General features: G+C 60.4%; 1 protein-coding gene across 1 annotated transcript in view; it reads right to left on the reverse strand.

The window, feature by feature from the left end:
* Positions 1–22,526, reverse strand: part of CDH4 (cadherin 4) — a 537,076-nt gene that overhangs the window by 45,748 nt on the left and 468,802 nt on the right. The window contains exons 7-9 of the mRNA XM_047852619.1: positions 21,549–21,704; positions 13,785–13,929; positions 3,454–3,626 (exon numbers count right to left, since the gene is read on the reverse strand). Coding sequence (XP_047708575.1) covers positions 3,454–3,626; positions 13,785–13,929; positions 21,549–21,704 — 474 coding nt within the window. The remainder of the gene's footprint in view (positions 1–3,453; positions 3,627–13,784; positions 13,930–21,548; positions 21,705–22,526) is intronic.

Raw genomic sequence — 22,526 nt, forward strand, 5'->3', positions numbered from 1 at the left:
TCTGCCCACACCCATCAAATACTGAACAGAGCTCCGTGGAGAAGGTCGTGGGACGGCGGGGCCGGGGTCTGCCCGTGTGAGAAATCGACGTGCCCCAGGGCGGGCGCCCCTCCGCCCTGTCACGGTGGGGGGCTGGGGCGGGGGAGCGGATAGGGCCACCTGCACAGGAACCTGGGGATAGCTCGCAGCAGCAGGGCTGAGGCGGTGTGGCCCGGAGCTCTGAGACACAGGGCTGGTGAGAGAGCCCACCCCCACCTCCCGCCCCCTGCAGGCCGCGGACAACACCAAGATGGGGAGCGGGCCTCCTTCGGCCTCTGCGCCGTGGTTTAGGTCAGCTGACGGACGCCCATGTCTCTGGGGGACTGGATGAGGCAGAGGGGCCACGGCGTCTGCCCATGGACACAGGGAGGTCACGGGCGGGCACGAGGGCGGAGCCCGAGACGGGGCTGGCAGCAGTAAGGACCCGGATGCTGCGTTCTATTTGGCGTTAAGGATGTCGGTTTCAACGCCGCACGTGGCTGGCGGCTACCTGCAGCCCGCCCTTGGAGGGCCACTTCCTTCCCATCCTTGAGTTCAAAGGACACCTGTTAGGATTTAGGAATCCCAAGAAGAGCAGGTCAGGCCTCAAGAATCTCTCCCCCAAATTCCTGTCCACCTGGAGGCTCAGAATGTGACCGTATCAGGAAGGAGGGTCTTTGTGGGTGTGACCGGTTCAGATGAGGTCACACTGGATTAGGGTGGGCCTCAAATCCAATGACGGTGTCCTCATAAGAAGAGACACAGAGAGGCACACACAGAAGCCACGTGACCGGAGGCAGAGCCTGGAGCGACGGGGCCACCAGCCAAGCAGTGTCCGCAGCTGCCAGGGGCTGTGACAGGCAGGAAGGGTCCTCCCCTCGGGCCTCCAGAGGGGGCCATGGCCTGTCCACACCGTGGCCGCGGGCTCCTGGCCCCTCGAAGTGTGACACGGGAGTTTTCGGAACTTTGTTACAACATCCCTGGGAGACTCCTCCGATGCCCTTCCCGGAGGCAGCGATGGGGCAGGCCCTGGGGGGGCTTCCTGCCCTCGGGCGGAGGCACGTGGGGTTCTCCCTGTATAACCCGTGCCGCTTCCCGGACGTATTTGTTCACTTGGTGATTTCTTCCTTGCCGGCTTCTCCTTCCCGCAAAGCGAGCCGCACACGTGCTGGGAGGCCGCCTGCCCTGGTCACAGCTGTCTCCCCAGCGTCTCTGATAGTTTTTAGCACATACGAGGTACTCAAAGTTTTTGACCGAATGAAGGAACGTGCCTAGTGGGATCTATAATTTCTTGAGACAAGTTAGCTGTGTGATGCATAGCATTCAGGAGAAGTGAGTGCTGGTCATTCGTCCCAGAGAGCAGAAAATGTGATCGGTTCTACCAGACCCCAGGGTCCGGAGCAAGGTCACCTCCTCTGAGAAGCCTCCCCGGATTTCTCCATTGTGAGAGCACCTCATCCGTACAAGATACTTCGTGCATGCGATCCCCGGCACCCCCCTGCAGCATACTCATTTATTTAGTCCCCCACTCTGCACCCCCCCCCCCCACACCTTTGGGGACAGGCCTAATGAGCTCTCCATCCCCTGTGCCTTACCCAGCACCTCTGTCCAAATCTGCTACACAAGAAAGGAAAAGACTGTGTGAATCTCTCCAATGGCCTTCCCATCGGGAATCACTGTCACAGCCTGAGGCTCCACCTCCCCGGCTAATGACAGCAGCCTCCTGGGGGCCGGGGAGCAGTCCCTCCCCGGCCCCCCGCCCCCCGGTCCCTGACTCCAGGGCCTGATGTGGATGGAGCCGGCGCCTGTCTTGGTCCCTGGGAGGGTGGTGGGGTCTTGACGGGTCCCCCAGTGCACACATCTCCACCGACGCCGGGACAAGAAAACCCTGAACCCGCGCCTCTGCAGCCCCACGAGTCTCCCTACCAGTTCTCGTCCCGCCGCCACGGCCCGCACCTCCCCTCCCTGCCCACCAGGCTGGCGTCACTGTGTCCGTGTCTCAGAGGGAGGGCACCGTGGCTGGCGCTCAGGGCTGTCCGCTAACACGCTCACGGCCGTGCGGCTGCCAGGGCCACCCTGCATCCTGCCGAGCCCCGATGCTGCACAAACGACCTCTCGCGTGACCTCTCCGCCCCAGCCCCCCAAACCCACTACGAGTTAGGAATTCCAAGGAAGGCGCAGGTGGGGCGGCCCGGCTGGACAGGTTTTGGTAGCTTTGTCGGGAGGAGGTCTATACTCTAGGTGTTAGGTGTCCCCTCTCCAAACCTACAGGATCACCAGGTGTGGGGGTCAGTCTGGGACGGGAGAACCTGCTGGGAGAAGCTTGGCCCTGAAAATTGACACTCGGCAGGGCCGCGGCTCACTGTCCCAGTTCAAGATGAGGTCCCCCGGACCCAGAGAACAGGCCCGTGACACTTCCGGGGAGGGGGAGCCATTGGCCACCGAGGTGAATGTGGCCAGGAAGCCGTTAATACAGGCAGCGAGCCAGGACCGAGGAGCACAGCCCTGTTTGCTCTGAGCTCAGCCAGGGTCTCCTCCCAGTCCTGGGAGCCGAATGCTTTAGAGGATAAACTGAGTCACGTATCCTTTAGAGGGCATGCCGGCCTGTGGTCACAGAGCGAACAGGAGGTTGTCATCGAGCCCAGAGGCAGGACAAGCAGGTGACAATCCTCTGAGAAGCTTGGAGTACCCGCGGCTGCCACCTGGGGACTTTCAGCCAGGAGCAGCTGCCGAATCTGCCCGGGGCCCCAGAGCCAGGTGACTGGGGCAGTGCCGTCTGTCCACACGGGAACGTGCGGCCCAGCGCCTGCAGACGCACCCGAGCGTGGTGGGAAAATGCCTCTCCGGCGGCAGCAGCAAAGGCTCCTTTTCCCACCCTGTCCTGAGGTGGCCTCCCTCCGGGGTCCGGCCCTGGGTGGGGTCCACACAATGGGGTGAGGGAGTCTGGGTGTAACCCAGGAGCCAGCCTCGCGGCGTCCCGGGAGGGGCAGGGAAGGTGAGAAGTACCCAGCATCGGCTCTGATTGTGCCTGGCCCGCGCGAAGGGTGCCGCCCCCTCTGTGCGCCTCACTTCATCTCGGGGTACAGCGGATGGCCTGCCACCTGGACGCCAGGGTCAGACGCGGGAGGGAGTTCCAGGTGTGTACGTGCCAGTCCCCAGACCCGGGGACCCGCTGGGCGGCATCCTGAGACCCACAGAGGTTCGCCCCCGCTTTTTGGAGCCTGGGCCCCTCGGCCCCACACATCCAGCTGGGACTGTTCTGGAAACCACACGTGGGACCAGCTCTGCAATCTACTGGAACTGCCTTGTGGAGACCCCGGTCCTCCCACCCCCCCACCAGGCGCAGTAGGAGATGAGTCTTCTGGGGACACGACCGACCGGGGCCAGGGCGGCCTCTCCCACACGGGCTCCCCAGCCCCGCGACGCCCACCTCACCTCTCGGTCCAGGCCAGCTGCCACCGTCACAATGTCCCCCGTCTCGCTGTTGATGGTGAACATGTTCTGGGATGGGCTTTGTGGGGTCTGGGTCACGATCCGGTACCGCACCATCCCGTTGGCCGTGGTGCTGTCGTCAGCGTCATTGGCCGTGACCGTCATCACGTAGGTGCCTGCGACAGAGAAAGCATCTCAGGTGGAAATTGCTGGCGACACGTGCGGCTGCGTCCTCGCACACACCCAGGGCAGACATCACCAGCTGATCGCAGATCCGCGTGGAGGCCTCCGGAGCCGCCCATCCCCACCCCCCCCCCCCCACGTGCCGGACGCCGGCCAATCGCGGGAGATGGTGCTAGAAGGAAACCTGCTCCCGCACTTCCGCACAGAGACCCTCTGCAGGATTTCTGCTCGAGCTCAGGGCTCAGCCCTTCCTTCTTTCTCAGCTGCGGGAGGGCCGGGGCCCAGAGACCACGCTTCTCATGCTCCGAGCCCAGCGCTCTCCACCCGCTCGGCTCTCAGCCTCCGCAGGGGCGCGGGGCGCGGTGCAGCGGGACGTGGCGGCGCAGAGTGGCGGGGACGGGGGCGCGGCGGGGACCTGCGGCACATAGAGAAGGAACGGGGTCTGGGCGGTCTGCGGAAGGCATGGAAAAGCGCTTGTGGGGCGCAGGGAAAGCGAGCCGAGGGGAGACCCCGCAGGGGGCTGTGCACACGGGGGTGGAGGTGGGGTGTCCGTGCAGGGGTGCCTGCGGGACACGCGGCTGTCTGCGTTTCAGATCCAAGCGGTTGGGGAGCCGCCCCCGTGGCCCCTCGTCTCAGTGCTGGCGGGGGATGGCCCGACCCTGCCTCGTGACTGCAGGTCCTTTTGGTGTCCACCCTCCCCGGGTTGGATCAGCGCATCCCGCTCCCTGGCCACTGTGATGGGTTCAGCCGTGGGCACCTCACCCATCAGAGCCAAAGGCAATAGTTTCCTTTGCTGGGGTTTCTGGGAAACCAAAAGTTGTCCCTGACCCTGGAGCTGCTGGCTCAGTGAGTGAGGTTGGGGGCTATGGGCACTTTGTGGCCACAGAAGGCCAGGGCCATCTCAGGTGACAACTTCTCCCTAGGAAGCCCCTGGATCAAGCTGCACCTGAACCTATCACCTAAAGACTTTTTAGACATCAAGACTTTAAGGAGCAGTAGTTTAAGGTTCATAGCAAGACCTGACTAGAAGTACTTTCGTGTCACTGAGCTCATGCATTTCCATTCTTGTGCCATTTCAGTTTGAGTCTGTGTCACGTGCAGCTGAGTTCTGAGTAGCACCATCCCCAGCCTCGTGCCTGCCACTGGAGCCCTGGGCCCAGTGGCCCCTGTCCTGAGCTGCATGTGTTGACTTCAGTTCCTCACTCCCAGGTTGGGAACAGCGTGCTGTCCAGGGCCCTGCAGGGGTGCAGGGAGTGTGGGCACCTTCTTTGACAGGACCCTTTCTTGGGGGTTGTTGTCTTAAGCTGGGGCTGAACCGGGCTTGGGGTTTCAAGCTGTGCAGCTAGGCCTCCAGGCCTGAGAAAGGGCGAGGAGGAGGGGGGGAAGGGCAAGGAGAGAGGGGCTCTACACCCAGAAGCCCCGTCAGCCGGGCCTCCGTTTCCTCATGAGCTCCTTGACGAGGTCCCTGCTCCCAACACGGCCCCTGACTGGTGACCCGGGGAATCAGTTTCAGGGACCAAGGTGTTCCCAAACCTTTAAAATCCCAGGCTCAGAGTCAAATTTGGTGCCTTGTGAGAGAGAGTTCTGGAGGCAGTGTGCGGGCCGGATGCTGCTAAGGCTCTCGCTGTCTGGGACCCGCCCGGTCAGTCTGTGCCCTCTGGCTGTGCCCCGGCAGCCACTGGGTGTGGAGCACTCGGTCTGGCTTGTCAGTAGCAAGAGCTGCCCTTTAGTTTGGACTCATTATAACACTGTGTTAGATTCAGCAGCCGCATGTTTGCTAAGCGCAGGAGCCTGCTCTTTAAACAGATGATATGCTTCTGACAATTCTTCTCTGATTGCAGAAGGAAAGCCCATCCGGTAACCAGTGCATGTTCTCTGGAAGATATCAGATGGTTCAAAGTAGGAAAAGCCCACCCATGACCCAGTCCCCGACACAACTGCCTAGCACCTGGCTTAGAGTCTCTGGTCAAGGAGCCTGAATTTCACATCTCCACCACCGAGAGCCTTTCTGCCCTTTTTTTTTTTTTTTTTTTAAGCAACTTTATTACTGATTAAAGAAATGAAAGGAAGGCATTTTTCACATACGAAAAAGGCAAACACTATTTAAAAATAACGATGATACAGGGACGCCTGGGTGGCTCAGTGGGTTAAGCATCCGACTTCAGCTCAGGATCTCACGGTTTGTGAGTTTGAGCCCCGCCTCGGGCTCTGTGCCAACAGCTCCGAGCCTGGAGCCTGTTTTGGATTCTGTGTCTCCCTCTCTCTCTCTCTCTTCCAAAAATAAGTAAACATAAAAAAAATATAACGATGATACAGAATAGCAGTGATATATAGAGGACCTGGGACTCCTGCGTCCCCTTCTCTCCAGGGAGCAGACGGCCTCAGCTTCCAGCCTCAGCTTCCGGAGGCAGTTCCACTGTCTGTACGTATCCAAATGCCTTTAAAACGTGTCCAGTCAAGAAATCCACTTGTAGGAATTTGTCCCAAGGGGAAAATCACAGATGTACAAGAGATGATTGATCCGTGCCCTTGGCTGTCCATGCGGACATGGCTCCCGATGGCCAAGTGTGAAAATCCTCGACAAAGACTTACCAAACACCCACTACGTGCCAAGCACCATGTTTGGCATTGCACGTTAGTGAGCAAAACGGGACAACATCCCTGATGCACAGGGGTAGGTGTGACTATCAAATCCCCCACATGAGGACCCTCGTAGGGATGCAGTGTTCCATACCTTGACTGTATGGACCCCCAAGAGCTGGCTGTGATATTGTACTGAGGTTCTGTGAGACGGAACGAAAATAGAGCTCTAACCCGCCACCCGCAGGGACCAGCCCGGTGGGGGACATGACCTGCCACCTGCAGGGACCAGCCCTGCAAGCACAGCTCTCTACAGGTCAGCTTGGAGGAGGTGAGACCCTCTATCTCTGGTGACAATCCAGGAAGCCACACATGAGCCCAGCAGCAAAGAGCCCAGAACGGCCGGGACTTGATCAATACCTGACAACTTCCCCGTTTAAGTCCCCCTGCTTCTGACTCAGGGCTGACCAGGGTGTGTCCCCAGTGACACAGGCCCCCCCCCCCCCCCATCCCCAGGCCCGCAGTCCCATCAGGGACACGCGGACGCTCTCTTAGGTGCACGTTGCACGTGGCTCTACAGCGATCTCCAGTAAAAGTCCAAGTGGAAAGACCCCTGACCCGTGAAGCTCACGTCCAGTGGTGCAGACAAGCAAAGAGCATAATCGATACGCAAATGATATTAGCTGTAGGACAGCGGGGTGCTGGTTAAATAAATCATGATGTTCTTATAATAACACTCCTACAGTGGACTAGCTCAGAGCCATTAAAATGTTGTAGAAGAATATTTAATGATATCTGAAATTTTCATGATACATGTACGGCTCCCTGGAGAAGAATGAGGTTTCTCAACTCTTCAGTACGACCCTGGTCTTTAAAATCTCGTGTTTATGCGAAGGAGAGAAGGCCAGAGGGTGTATGTCAAATGCTCTCGACAGCAATCTCTGAGTGCGGGACCGCACGTGTAATTTGATTTTTGCTTTCTGAGTTTCTCTGTATCTTCCAAGTTTCCTTCAAAGGGTTGATTATCAGAAAATAAAACGTTACTAAAAAAAGCAAAACAGAAAAAGAAATACTCAGCCGAGAAACAGAATATGGGACTTCTTTTTTTTTTTAAACCTAAATCACAATTTGGTTTCTCTCAAAAAAAGAGAGATTCTGAAAATCTGCTGGGTCTGTGGTCACCACCGCACAGTCAGGTGACGGGCGCATGTCACCGGAGAACCCTGCCAAAGGTCGGAAAGGGGCAGGGTCGCTGGGGAACAGAGGAGATGGGGGTAAACCCGGGGCCTTCGGGGCCGCGGAGCTGAGCAGGGTCCAGGAGGTGGGAAGAGGCAGGAGGAATCCCTTTTCGAGAGCTTGGAGGGCCCTCTGGGGGAGGCAGCCTCCCTCCCTGTCTGGGCGTGTTCTCCACCCCCAGTGAGCTTACCCACCCGGTGGGCACCGGGACTCTGCTGACCCGGGGGCAGGCTCTGACCTGCTGGGTCCCTGTGCCACTGTGTACTCCCGACACACGAGGGCTTCTCCTTCCAAACCCTGCCTCCTACCTTGGTCTCGGCTTTCTTTCCCCGAGGCCTGCAGTGAACGCTGTGGCCTGTGGCCTCCTCCGTGTCCTTCTGTCCTGGGGTTTGGAGGGGTGAGCCCGACAGGCAGTGGCTAGTGGCCATGACCTCACTCCCTCCTCCAAGGCTCTGGCAAGGTGGGTGGTCTGGCAAACCTCCGCCAGGGAGCTCGAGGCCTTTCCTCGGGCACAGACAAGGTGCTGGGGGGTGGGGGGCTGAGACGGTGCTCCGGCAAACTGGACGGTTTGAAGCAAGAGAACTTTATTATCCCCCAGAAGTGCAAAAACAAAGTGTCGGCAGGGCCGTGCCCCCTCTGAAGGTGCTGGGAGCGGAGGGGGCCCTTCCTGCCTCTGCCGGCTCTGGGGGCCGCCAGCCACCCTTGGCATTGCTTGGCTCCAAGCTGTCCCCTGCCGTCACGTAGCCTCCTCCTCTGTGCCTCAGTCCTAATCTCCCCTTCTTACAAGGGACTCCAGCCCCAGTGGATCAGGACGCATCCTAATGAATTATGTCTGCAAAGATCGTGTTTCCCAAGAAGGCCACGTTCCGAGCTTCTGGGGTGACCCCGGTTTGGGGGGACACCATTCCATCCGGTGCAGGGACCGGGGTGGGGCTGAGGCGGGCAGTTAAGCCAGGCAGTCGGGCTGACCCCTGTGTAACAAGGCACTAGAAGAGAGACCTTTCCAACCAAACGCCTGTGGCCTCGGGCCAAGCTGGGCTCAGGGTCAGACTGTACTCCATCCGGATCAGACCCCCGCCCTGCCGCTCCCGGGGCCTGGTTCTGAACCTCACTGAGCCTCTTGGAGCCTGGGGGTCCTCTTCTGGAAGCTGGACGTCCCTCGTGGGGTCCCGAGGGCATGCGCCGGTGCCTGGGGCGTGAGCGGGGCCGTCCCCATGCGTCTGGAGGCTGTGGCTGCCGGCCTCCAGCCGGGCGGGTCTGAGTCCACGCACAACCACGAGCCCCAGCTACCCCAAGGACAGGCCACGGACCCGGGCATGCCCTCCGCTAAGGAAGCGCTTACACCAGCAGCATCTATGGTAACACGGGGAGACGGTGCGTCCTCGTTCCCGGGGCCCAGAGGACGAGAAACGAAGCATCCTTCCAGGGTTTTCTGGGCGCCTCCTTGGGCCTCTCTCCCCGGTAGAAAGGCTTCCATTTTTCTTGGCGAATGAAACAGAACAACGGGATTGTATTTTCATCTACGCGGGGCCGCTGCTGCTGCCGCCGGGGTGGGGAGCATCTCTTGCTGATCGCACCGGCAGGGAAAGCGGAGAAAGCAGAGGGTCGGCTCTTGCAAGAAATTCGTGTACAAACGCGGCCGTCCGCCTTAAAGGATTAATTTCACAAGCCTTAAATTGAAGTTTAATTTGAAAACTAATTCAGCCCCATAATTGGCTTTCTGCTCAAATCACTGAGGCTAAAGATTTAAATTCTTAATATTCAGATGACTTTCAAGTATCTGGTACCATCTGTGCATCAGTCCGTGGCATTAATCTCAGGGAGCCCTCCGCCGGCACAGAAATAAAATAAATAAATAAACGGGCCACTAATAGAATAATCTATTTAAGCAAAAACTCTGCGTTATCAAGATGAGGGTTTCTTTGACTTCATTGGCAGCATATAGATTTCTCTGCTATTTAATATTTTAAGGCGACATTAATTTCAAAATTTATAATACAGGCCTTCACCCAGTTACGAGGGGTTAGGGAAATCAGGAATTCCAATTAAAGCCTTTTTTAGTTAAAAGATAATCACCGCGGAGGCATCTTTTCTTGTGAGGGTCTCGAAGCCTGCCTCGCAGAACTGTCAGCCGAGCAGCTCCGAGCTCCAGGAAGGAGGGCCCGGGCGTGTCCTGAGCCCTGGTTAGCCTCCAGGGCTCCCGGGTAGGGGGGCTGTCGGGCTGGGGCTGGGGTTCACGGCGTCCCGCCCTCACCTGGGCGCACAGCGGTGAAGAGAACAGATAGGATCTCTGCCCGGCGCTGTAAGCCAGCAGCAAAGTAAGTAACTCCATGAGTAATGGAGTATTAATGGAAAGCGGGGGGGCAGACAAGCCCCCTCACGTGGGCTGAAGAAGCGCCATGTGAGCTGAGGGAAGAAAAGGGGCCAGTGTCACAGCGACCGGGGGCAGGACACCCGGGCTGAGGGCACAGCATGTGCAAAGGCCCCGAGGGAGGAAAATGCTTCCTTTTCCCGAAGGCCTCGGCCCAGGTGAGCATTTCGTACCACTCGTTAGCACGTACGTAGCATATAGATTTCGGGGTTCCTCAACTGGACAACGGACACCTTGAGGGTGGGGTTTATATTTTCCTATCCTGGAGAAAGGCACTCTCACGTACAACATGTGTTTTCAGCGGGGGGGTGGTGGGGTAGGGGGGTGGGTGGGGAAACTGCCCACGCTACATTCTGCCCTTCTCCTGTTTCTTTCTCGTCTTTTTGCCTGATAGTGGATGTGATGCTTAGAGGCACGGCAGCCATTTTGTGACCATGTGGCAAGAAACAAGAAGGGGAGGCAAGTACTGTGTGCACGGATGGCTTCAAGCTCTCCCCCAAACCCCCACTGGTCCAAGCTGGGTTTTCTGTGACTTGTGGCCAAATGCGTTCCTGACAGAGACCTGGGGAGGGGAAGCAGTTTGTACAATGGTTAGCACCGTGGCTCAGGAGTCAGACTGCCTGGGTTTAAATCTTGCCTCTGCCTGCACTAGCTGTGTGTCCTTATTCACCTCATCTCAGAAGTGGGGAAAACGAAAGTGCCTGTCCCGTAGGGCTGTTGTGGGGAGGTCTTGGAGAGCTGCACGGAAACACGCACACGTTAGCCTGCGGACAGGTGCGTGAGGTCCGTGCACCGCACAAGCGTCACCATCCTGGAGTGATCTCGCACGACAGTTCTGTGAACCGTTCCCCCGGGGGAGACGGCTGGAGGGTTCGTGGGGTGTCTCTGTATTCTTACAGCTGCGTAAACCATCTGCTTTTCCTTCGGGGATTCACGCCCGCCACCTGCTCAGCCCCTATGACCTGAGGGCTCCAGAACCAGACCCTGTCTGTGCCTGCGACTCGCTCTCAGTGCACGCCCTGGCCGCGGCGGCTGCCTCAGGCCCGGCACACGACCCCAGCCAGGGCATGGGGATCTGCCGGGGCTCCTGCTGGACTCCCTCTCCTGGGGCCGCCCGAAGCTCAGGGACGCCTGCAGCTGCTGGGGTGGCTTGTCCACAGGGAGAGAGAGCCTCCCTGGGAGCGAGCGAGCACCGGGGAGGGGACAGTCGGACAGTGGCCAGCAGGGCTCCGGCCGGTCCCACTCTGGACACGGTATCTCGGCATCGGAGGCTGCTGCCCGTCTCTGGACTCCGCAGTTAGATGAGCCGGTGAATCCCCTTTTCCAGGGGGGCCTCTGAGGTGGGCTTTGGATACCCAGAGATCTAACAGCTGTGATCAGAGCAGAGGCCCCTCTCGACCCCAAACCACGATAAGCACTGCTCCAGCCTGCAGGACGGGCCATCCCAAGACCTCCACGCCCTCCCAGCCTGTGTGACCCAGCGATCCCAGGGAGCATTTCATGAATCGAGGGGGCGCCCGGGCTGGGGAAAGAACGCGGGGTGCACGTGGGGCCCGGCTGGGACCCTGGTCCGGAGTCAGCTTGCTACGTCCCCAAGTGAACTGCCCAAACCTTAAAAGGTTTCTACCTGGCTGAGTCCCTATTTCATACATCCTTCCGTTTGTTTTCCCTGGCACGTACGCCTGAAGCCCTCATCAGCCCATCACGGCAGAGAATCGTGACGAATTTCCGGTGGTGGCTTTCCTTACCCCACAAAGGCACCGTGGGAAACCTGCCTGTGACCGTGATTCCCTGACCTAAGGGGAGGCGTCGCAGAGGCCATTTCCAAGCTCCGCCCGCCTCGGCGATGCCACGGCCTTGCCCGGTGTCGGCCGGCCCTTGACCAGGCGCGTGAGGGCGTCAAGCTGGTCCTTTGCATCGCGGCACCGCTCCGCCCCGGGCTTAGCTCTGGGACGTGGTGTCCCCGCTCCCCTCTGAGGGCTGTTCTGGGGTCAGGGACAGACGCTGGGTCCCCCAGGGACTCTGAAAGTCAGTCAACACCTCGTGTAGACAGACTGAGAGGCACGGGAGTGGCCAAAGAGGACCAGCCTTGGGATCCACACCGGCCTCCGGTCTTCCCGGCCACGCTTGGCACGCCACGTGGCCCCGAGGGGCTGCTCCAGTCTCCAGGCTTAAAGGCTTATTGCCCGTTTGTTATCCTAATGAGTAAAGCCGGTCACGCGTTTGGGAAGACTGTCTCTATCGATTTAAAAGAAGGCACGGGAGGTTTGAGCTGTGATTTCCGGGCGCCTTTACAGAGCGTTCTGGGTCTTGGGGCGAGAGGCCCACCGTGTCTGTGGTAACGAGAAAGCCCCCCCCAGCCCGGCACCCAGTCCCCTGCCTCCGGCTGCATAAGGAGCTGGCGGCTGGCGGCTTTCGTCCAGTCCCTCTGGCTGCTTGGAGCTGATGTGCCCGTCGGCCGCCTTCCCCTGCCTCTCCAGGGACTGTCCCCTGCCTCTCCAGGGGAGGAGCCGCCCCGGGTGCCGGCAGAAATGACGTCACACCCCGTCCCCTTCACTGCCACCAGGCTGGCCTGCGTCTTGAGGTTCTGAGACAATCAATCGAAAATGGCATTCGCCTTGTGGAAACAGCAGCCCCGGGAGACGGAGCTACGACAACGTCCTCGGGCGGGGGAGGGATGATAAATGCTCGCCCTCGCCGCCCCGTGGTGGCATGCCACCGGCCCCTCCCGGGAGGCCGCCTCCGCTCCGGGCTCCTTGTGCCCGGGCTTCCGCTTGCCCAGGGCCAGGGGCCCCGGAAGGGCCCGGAAGCCCTCCCGGGACGGGGCGTCGCCCACTAACTTACAGACGCCAGTCACGCTGAAGTTCAGATCGGCAAGGCGGCCTCTGGCCCTGGAAGCAAGTTCCGACGTTGCGTGGGGCACACGCGTGACAATGGCTACCCTCACACGCAGCTGGGCGTCCCGGCTCAGCTCCACCCGCCCCGACCCCGCAGGCAGGTGTCCCGGGGACGACACTCCATCCTGGAGGAGGCAGCGGTTTAGGGCCCCGCCTCTCAAACTTGGGCCTGCGCACAAACCACCGGGGGGCGGGGCATCGTGCCCAGACTCCAGGCCCCACCTCCAGAGCCTGAATCAGGGGTGCGTGCTGAGAGGTTCTGCATTGCCAGCGTGTTCCCAGCGATGCCGCTGGTCCCCGGGCGAGGTTCCGGAGTCGGCTGGGGATTCTGGCCCTGCTCGCTTCACCTCCTCGGACCCTGAGCCGTGTCTCTGCTAAAGGGGAGAAGGAGGGCGCCCGCTTCTTGGGGGATGCGGATCCAGAGACACATCACGTGCTTCGCCAGGGGCCCGGCCCGTGATGAAGTCAACATCATTTACGCCAAACTGAAGTCTGTGGGAAGACTGGCTCTTGGGTCAACTCTGAGGGGTGCTGGGCCTCGGGCACACAGGCTCACCTCTCGGGGCTGGGGGCGTCTGGCCTTCTCGTGGGTTTCCCACGGGGCTTGGAATAAAATGCAAAGTGTGGCGTGGGAGACCTCGAATGGCAGGTCTCCTCTCTGAGCTTGCCTCCTGCCCCGGGACCTTTGCCCGTGCCTTTCCCCCCCCCAGGCCCCCTTCGCCCACACACAGACCGCAGACCTCCTGTCCAGGCGGCTCCTGCTCCTGCTTCAGCTCTCAGCCTATAAGTCACCTCCACAGAGGGGCCCTCCCTAATCTGCAGCCACCTCCAGGACTCTCAGCGCCCCATGGCTTCCTTCTGAGCCTTATCATCAGTGCATGGCCATATTCACCTGTGGTAGCCTGTCTTGTCTGCACCCCTCTCTGGACCGCTCCCAGATGCACTGTGGGACACGCAGGAGGTGATAAATGAACGCATCAGCAGAAGGGTCCCGTGGGGGCCGCACGGCCTCCCCGGAGCGCGGGGCCTCCCGCTGGCCTGCCGGTCGTCAGGGGCTGGGGGCTCACCTGGCTTGGAGCCTTCGTCCACAGAGCCGTTGTACACCTGGTTGACGAACTCGGGACGGTTGTCATTCATGTCGATGACGTAGATGTACAGGTCGATGGGGTTCTCCACCTTGTTGCCGTTCATGTCCACGGCGTGGGCTCTGAGCTGGAAAGCAACACAGACACCGTCAGCCGTGGGGAACGGCCGGGAGCAGGTTCCCGCAGGCCCTCGGCAGCAGGCTGGGGGTGATGTGAGGGCCTGGGCCCCTCAAGGGAGAGTCTGGGCAGGGGTGTGCGATTGGGACACGTCATGAAACTTCTCTGAGCCTCGGCTCTCGCCTCCGTGGAAACGGGGAAGGGTTGTCAGCAACCCTTAGTTTTTGGATGAGTTCATTCATTCATTCACCGTTCACTCATCAATTTATTCACTCAACCAGTATCTGTCACGGGCCTCTGTGCACCAGGCACGGGCTGGACCCGAGATTATTGCCCAGTGGAACAGACGTGGCCCAGCCCTGGGGCTTCTCATCTGGAAGGGAGAGGGACGTCAAGAAGGAAGAGAAGACAGGTAACTTGGGTGTACTGTTAGCGGCCGGCTGGGGTTGGGAGGAGGCCGGGCAGGCCTCCCAGAGGAGGCGATGTTGGAGCTGAGGCCTGACGAAGGAGACGGAGAGGAGAGCAAGGGTGGAGGTCCCCATGGGGGTCCCAGAGTGGCTGAGGCCAGCCGAGGGGGCCGGGGAGGGGCCGTGTGGGGCCTGGGATGTGGGGGAGAACCGGGTCTGCCCAAGGTCTCTCTTCACCAAGGCTGTGAGTGTCACACGTGTCTCTGTGGAAACCGCATCACCCTGCAAGCTGGACACGTCGGACCCCAACATCTTTGCAACAGGACGGCACCAGGCCAAGGGCGTGAGAAGAGCCGTGCTGGAAGCCTGTTGGAGTGTGGGGGGGTGTCCCCGAGCTGGGCGGGGGGCACACGATCCTCTCCACGGCCTCCTTGGGGCCCCGCGCCAGCTTCTGGGAAGGAGGAGGCCGTGTGCGTTCCACACCTGCCCCACGGAGGCTCGGTTCATCGCGACGGCCCCGAGTGGAATTTCACCCTTGAAGTGTTTAAGGAGCCGGGCGGTGGCCACAGCCTCTGGGGCGGATGTGAGTCCCCAGCACCCTGGTTAAGGGACGTGAAGCCCCCTCGCCGTGTTAGCCCCCGGCCGACCCATCCTGCTGCAGAAGCTCTGGGCGGCGGCCAGGTGACCCTCCGCCTCGTCGAACGCGGCCCTGAGCAGCGCACGGGGTCAAGGGCCAGGAAGCCTCTGGACAAGGTAATCCAGAGCTCCGGTTAATGCTGGCATCTCCCAACGGAAGTGGCAGTGCCCGCTTTGGCGCGGCCCCGTAGCAGAAGTGGCCCCCGGCTGTGAGGCCCGGGGTCCTCCTGGTCTCCGCCCTCCAAATGTCCGTCGCACCGCTAGCTTCTGCGGGGGTGTCCGAGGCCCCCTCACCGCTCGGGGGGCCCGTCCTCCTGCGGAGACACGGAAGCCGTCCGCGCCTTCGGCGACCTGCAACCCCAAGCGTCTCGTATCCAGTGAAGGGAAGGTCCCGCTCCTGCGATGTCGTGTGCAGGACGTGTGTCTCTTCTCGCCATGGGAGGGGGACAGGGAGACGCCAACTTGTGACCTTGGTCTCGAGCCCCGGAGGGGACGGGACGAGGGCAGTGGGTACGACGGGCGCCTGCTGCCTCTCTGGGGCTTGCGCTGCGTCTCCCGCTGGAGCACGGACCGCGGAGCACCCCACGTGGGCCCTGAAGCCACCTGCGGGTGGGCGCTGGGGTGGCACTGGCCGTGCGCCTGCTCAGGGCCGGGCAGGGCCCCAGGAGCCCCACACGGGTCACTCACGCCTCGGGTTTCACAAGAACCCGAGAGACCACCTGGTCCCGACCGCTAGTTTACGGACAGGGAAAGCGAGGCTCAGGAAGACGGCGGTAGTGGCAGGACTCAGCAGTGGGTCTTACGTGCGGAGCCCTCGCAGGAATCTTCTGGAGAACCATCTTGCAAAGCAAACACGACCCCCCTTCGTTTCGTGCGTTTGGACGCTCGTGTCAGTGACCTGTGGCCACGGACGATCAGCCGGCTCTCAGGTGGGAGGTGTGGCCGAAGGTGCCCGAGGATGGGGCGTGTGGATCCCCAGATGAGGGAGCAACGGCGGGTCGCCCCCCGACGGGGCGACGTTTTGTGGCACGGCTGACCGCTACGCAGGGACGCCGTCTGGGCGGGACGCGGTGGCCTCGTGGCTCTGGGATCACGGTGCTTCCCTGGCCGGTGGCCTCAAGGGAGCCGGACGCTAGACAGCAGGCTGATTCCGTGCACAGCTTGAAAGCGGAGGGGGCCACGCGCCGAGGGATGCAGGGGCCTTTAGGGGGCGAGAGGGGCCCCGGCTGGCAGCCAGAAGGAAGTGGGGACCTGGGCCCGGCACGGCCTGAACGGGCAGGAAGCAGACACTTGTAGGCCGGCTTCACCTCAACCTGCACCTGGCGAGACCCTGGGGCACAGCTGCCGACTTCTGACCTCCGGAGCGTGAGCCAGGAAGCGGGTGTTATTTGAAGCCACCAAGTTTGTGCTCGCGCTGGGGGGCACCCCGTAAGGTAGGAGTGCTGGGAGGGGCTCGTGCTGGAGCCTTATGGGGGTGTGAGGGCCGCCAGGACCCTGACCTTGCGGGGGACAGCAGAGGGCTTCACGCGGTGGGACAGAGAGTTGAAAAACGGGATGTGAGGGTTCAGTCCAGAATTCGGCAAATGGATCTGGCCGCCCTCCGGTCCGGGTCCCGTTGTCTCTGGCCGACTTGTCACCCCGCAGGGGGCAGGGCTGACACTGCTGGAGGTGGCTGCGAGGGGTGGCCCTGGGAGCCCCAGGGCGAGGGCCCACATTGCCCACTTGTGAGATGGGGTCTGAGGAGACTGAAGTCAGCAGCCCCGTGGGGCACATTTCCTAGTTGATGACGAGCGGGAAACAATCATTTCTCCGTTTCCCAAGATGGGACGTCAGGGCCGTGGCCGGAGACGGAAGAGAATGTGGGCAAAGTGTCTGGAGGCGAGTGAGTCACCCAGAGACCCGAACACTGAGCCAAGTGTGTGGGGACGGGTGGATGGTGTCCCCCCAGAGTTGCCGGCTCCTCTCAGCCGGCTTCGGAGAGGAGGGGGTGTGGCCTGCCTGCAGGTGTCCTTGGAAAGGACCAGGGGCCCTAGGGGGCATCTCCGCTTCCTCTCGCCCAGCAGCCATCCCGGGGGCCCTGCCTCGTGACCACAGGCAGTGGCACCAGCCACTGGGGCAGCAGCAGGAGGGCTGAACCGGGGCCCTTCCTGGGGAGCCCAGAATTCCAGGGCTGACTTTGGTGTGAGCTGCAGGGGAGAAACAGTGAACTGGAAACACCAAGAGCGGGTCTTCATTTTGAGCTCAAGGTTTCCAAAGTAATTAAAATAAAATGCAAGGGAGAGCCTCCCCGCACGGCGTGCGTTCTCCCAGGAGCGGCTGTGCAGTCAGCAGGCGCTGGGGCCCGCGTCCTCTGGAGCGGGCTTGGCGGACAGCCCCCGGCACAGTCCCCAAGCCCCGCCCACTGCACCTGCTGGCCGCGCCGTGGTGAGAATCTGAGAGACAGACGTGAGCTGTGCCCACGTTTGCATCTGCGGGGCTGGGGCTCTGCTGCTGGCAGGTCGCGCCCCCCCCCCCGTCTCTCCCTCTCCCCCTTGTCTCTCTATTTCTGTGTCTCTGTTTCTCCCTCTTGCTCTGTTTCTGGGTCTAGCTGCGTTGTTGGCACGTGAGGGGAGCTGACTCTCCATCTCGAGCCGGGCCACAGATGTGTGTGGACGGCCCGTGCAGCCCGTGGGGGAGCCCACGGGCGCGTGAAGGGGATGCGTCTCGGGCGGCATGGCTGCGTGAGCGCCCGGCGCTGAGGACCTGCCGCGTAGCGAGCGGTGCACCAAGAACTCGACAGGAGGTCCCAGGCCGTTGTCGGTCCACCTCTTTTCCCAGATCCCGCCGTCCCAGGGCCCAGCCTGGGGTGTCCACGTGGGGGAGTGCGTGGGCTAAGGTGCTGGCAACACTCGGCCACGGGAGAAACAGAGGTCAACGTGCAGGGGCTCTGGGGGCAGCTTGCACTGGGGCTGACAGGGCTTGGGAGGCCCAGACAACGACGGGCTGTGAGACCCACCCCTCACAAACCTCAGTCTCCGTGAAATGGCCTCGCCGTCGATCCCACCTCAGACAGGACCCCAAGCCTGGAGGCTGGCCACGCGGGGTGGGCTCCGTGGCCTGAGACCACGCAGCCTACGGGCCCCGAGCTCAGGAGGACCCGCGTGTGGCTGAACGCCCTGCCGTCACTGTCTTGAAATCCTTAGTCCAGATGAGGGTCCCCCATTTCGTTCTGCACTGGGACCCGGAATGTGTGGCCATCCTGGACATCAGAGCTGAGCAGGACCTTGCCCGGGGTGGCCCCTCCCCACCAGGCCAGCCAGGGCTGTGGTCACAGAGCAGCCGTGGGGGGCAGCCGGTCCAGGGCCTGTGACAAAGGCTTTCTTTCAGCGGTCTGGACGGTCCGTAAGAAACAGCCAGAGAAGACACCTGCACTGGGGACAGCAGGGGTCGCTGGAGCCCCAAGGAAGGCAGGAGAGGTGCCCCACCGGGAGCTCCCCCTCCCCAAACCACGAAGTAACCGCAGCCGATGGCTGCAGTACAGAGAGAGGAGTGACGTTTCAGGGGACACTGAAGAGCCACGTGGCGCCAGCCCTACGGTCAGGAGAGGGGTCGCCTGGGGCCAACCCTACCGTCAGGCCTCAAGAGAAGGGTCTGGCACCTCAGGCCCGGGGAGGGGCTTTCTCTAAGCAACCGTGATAATGAAAGACCAATCTGTCTAATCTTGAAGGAGGTCAGCATGATCACCAGCACGTGGCCTCTTTGTGGGGCTGTTTGGAGACAAAGCTCTCCCATGTCGGCCGAGGCTCTGGATGTCATTGGCCAATCAGGGACAAGGGCCGCAGGGCAGAGGGACACCTGACCAGGTGGGCGACGTAGCGAGCAAGCAGCAACCCCCTGCCTTCTCTTCTCACTCCCTGGGAACGCTCACCGGTCCCTGACTACTGGCTGCACATCCCTTTAGACTCGGGGGCACAGATGCCTGGAACAGCGCATTCAGAAGGGGAACGTGCCTCTGGGAGGGTGGACAGACCACAAGGGAGGTGGGAGGGGGGCAGGGAGGAGGGGTGGCGCATCCCCAGCGTCCGGCCCCCGCTGAGTGTTGGGTGTGGGAACAACCATGCCTTATTTTACCAGGGCCTCGGGGAAGCCCCCTGCAAGCCCCTCCCGGGGGAAGGCACCCCTGAAACGGCCTGCCTAGACGCCAGCAGCAAAATGGGCCCCAGTGTCAGCGGCCACCTGCTTCCGGGTTTTCAAGTCTGTGTTTCTCCCTCCACGTTCCCTAGTCCTGGGAACAGAATGACCGGTCTGGCTCAGAAAAGATGTAGTGATTTTCCTTGTACCTGCTTCTTCTCCCTGACCCTGGCCCCCACTGTCCGAGGGGCAGTCAGGATGACACCCGGATGCCCATTCCCAGTGGCATCTCCAGGCAGAACACACCCACTCCGTCAAGACCTGTGGTCTGATTGCTGAAGAATCTGGGCACGTGGTCTTTCTTAGGGGTTTCAGGCCAAAAGGCTTTGATGCCTTTTAATCCCGGTGGTATAAGCTCCCCCTGCCCAGGGCCATGTTTGCTCATGTTATCACTGTAGGCCCACTGTCAACCACAAGGCCTAACATGTACTAGGCACTTGAGAACTATTCCCCGGATGGGTAGATGGATGGATGGAACATATGTATATATGGATGGATGGATGGATGGATGGATGGATGGGTGGATGGACAGATGGGTGGATGGATGGATGGATCAGTGGATAGATGAAAAGATGGATGGATGGATGGATGGATGGATGTATCAGTGGATGGTTGGGTGGCTGAGTGGGTGTGTAGATGGATGGATGAGTAGATGGATGTATGGATGGATGGATGGGTGGATGGACAGATGGGTGGATGGATGGATGGATCAGTGGATAGATGGAAAGATGGATGGATGGATGGATGGATGGATGGATGGGTGGGTGGATGGATGATGGATGGATGTATCAGTGGATGGTTGGGTGGCTGAGTGGGTGTGTAGATGGATGGATGAGTAGATGGATGGATGGGTGGATGGATAGATGCGTGGATGGATGGATGGATGGATCAGTGGATAGATGGAAAGATGGATGGATGGATGGATGGATGGATGGGAGATGAAGTGGTATACCCAAAGGGAAGAGTCTGGAAGCATGAGCCAAGGTTTCTCTTGGAAGCTTCTCTGAAGAGGGATGTCTGGGTCTAGTGAACTGGGGATTTCTGGAGCCGGGAGCCTGACTTTGATTCCACACCTGTCTCTACCCATGGGCGAAGACCCATGAGTAGAGAGGAACCTTCTCTTCCATGTTGACTAGCTCTGTGAAGCTGAACCCACCTGGGACTTGGGCAGCCAGTCTGAGACCGTGGCTAAGAAGGATGGACCAACCTCCCAACCTGGCTTCCCCAGGTCCAGTCAGCCTCACACCCTACTTCTCATGGGGCATCAGGGGTCCCTCGGGGGAGGCCACCATTGTCAATGACAGAGTTAACCTTTCCCACCAATTCCTTCTCTCTGAAAGTGGTTCCTGTGCATCCCCTGAGGGCCAGGCTCTGTTCTCGGACCTGGCGATGTGGTGTGGATAGCTTGATGGCTCTTTGCCATGTGGAACCTTCCTGCTAGTGCCAGGAGGTGGACAGTGGGCCCCAAGCAGATAACCAGAGAGTGGCGGCGGTGTTTGGCCATGTTCGGCACTGGGGGCTGAAGCCAAGTGACATCTGGGCTGATTACGTCCACATCAGGGCAAAAGGCTGAGAATACGATGCTCTCCAACGATGGTCTTCATTTCCAAGTTACAAGCGAGGACCTGGACATTCAGACATCGTGATGACAACTACAATGTGCACACCGGCCGTATCGTGCGCGGGCTCTGTTCTCCGGGCTTCGCACATGTGAACCCTGCATCCTCCCACCTGGTGGGGGGCCCGGGGTCCTCACCTCTGCCTCCAGCTCACACTGCCTCCAGCTGGTGCAAACCTGCATCTTGCAGATGAGGAGGGGGTCCGGATGGGGGACTGGCCATTAGGGTGGAGGCCACGAGACGCTGCTGCTTTCACCTGAGCTCCGGGGTCCCTCCCCTGAGCTACCACGTCAGGGAGGCCAAGCAGGAGAGGAGCCAACAGCCCCCAGATGCCCGAGCCCTGCAACGTTTGTGGTCACGTCTGTTTACCCTCTGCGTGCCCCGCTCCGAGGTGGCACCAGCACAGCACTCATCCCGGACCCGCTGCCGGCTCTCAGAGAAGCAGGTGTGTTATTCTAGGGCTGGACAGGATGGAACTGCTCACAGAGGCGCTCCAGAAAAAGGGCCCCACGGTGCCCAGCAGCCACGTGTCCCCTCCCTCCACCAGAACTAATGAGCTCCTGGGAGCCCACGTGGATCCAGAGCTTCTAGGCCAGGGGTCCTTCCAAGGTGGTCCCAGACCTTCCTGTCTTCCCCCGGGAATGTGGCAGAGGTGTCCATCCCGGGCCCGCTGAATGAGAAACCCCAGGGTGGTGCCCAGCGCCGTGGGCTTTACACAGCCCTGCGGGCAATTCCAGCACAGGCTCAGGCTGACCGTCTCCTTCCCAAGTTAGGAACCCAAGGCCCGAGGTACTCACGTGGTAGGAGGCTCGCTCCTCCCGGTCCATGGGCCTAGTGACATACATGCGTCCAGACATGGAGTCGATGCTGAAGACCTCCATGGGGGGCTGGTCGGCACCCACCCCCGTGATGCTGTACCGGATGGGGATGTCGTTGTCTTTGTCGGACCGGATCTGGAAACAGGAGCAAAAGCAGAGGAGAGTCAGTCTGCGGCGGGGGGCAGGGGCCACGCTTCTTAAACGTCCATTCATCCCACCCCTGATTTGCTTGCACTTGGCCAACTCGGGGAACATCAGGTATCCACTCTGGGAACTGGAAGGGCAGCCAGTGATGAGGGGGTCATGGAGTGCCACCAACCACACGTCTGGTGGCCCAGCAGGGGACGGGGAAAGACGAGACCACGGAGCAGCCGCTACAGAGTCCAGAGGGGAGAAAGGCTGGGACACAGCACACACACCTGCTACGTGTTCGTCTGTGTCCCAATATCTTGCACCTTTGACGGGGGCACCAGAGAACAGGGTCCGGTCCCTGAAGGTGGGAGGCTGTGAGGATGGGTCGGGGCAGAGAGGACCCGCAACCAGGAGGTAGACACAGATTTCACACTGAGGACTGTTGTCACAATGGCTACAGGGTACATGTGAGCGTAAAAGTATTTTCACGGAGAACTGTGAACTCTTTCATTTAGAGGAAGCAAAAGCTCTTGTAATGGTAAGGGGAACCTGACGGGAACGGGGGTGCCCGCTGGAAGGTAACTGGTTTCTCTGAGCCCCCGAGACTGAAAAGGTATAATTGATAAGGTCAAAGTAACAGATTGGAATTCAACTTTGAATACAGTTGACTCTTGACCACGGGGTTGAACTGCGCTGGTCCATTTATATAGGCAATTCTTTTGAATAAATACAGTACAGGACTGTAGACGTATTTTCTGTTCCTATGGTTTTCCTAATAACGTCTTTTCTCTGGCTTACTTTATCGTAAGCACACGGCACATAATA

The sequence above is a fragment of the Prionailurus viverrinus genome, chromosome A3, assembly GCF_022837055.1.
Source record: "Prionailurus viverrinus isolate Anna chromosome A3, UM_Priviv_1.0, whole genome shotgun sequence".
Lineage (NCBI taxonomy): Eukaryota > Metazoa > Chordata > Mammalia > Carnivora > Felidae > Prionailurus > Prionailurus viverrinus.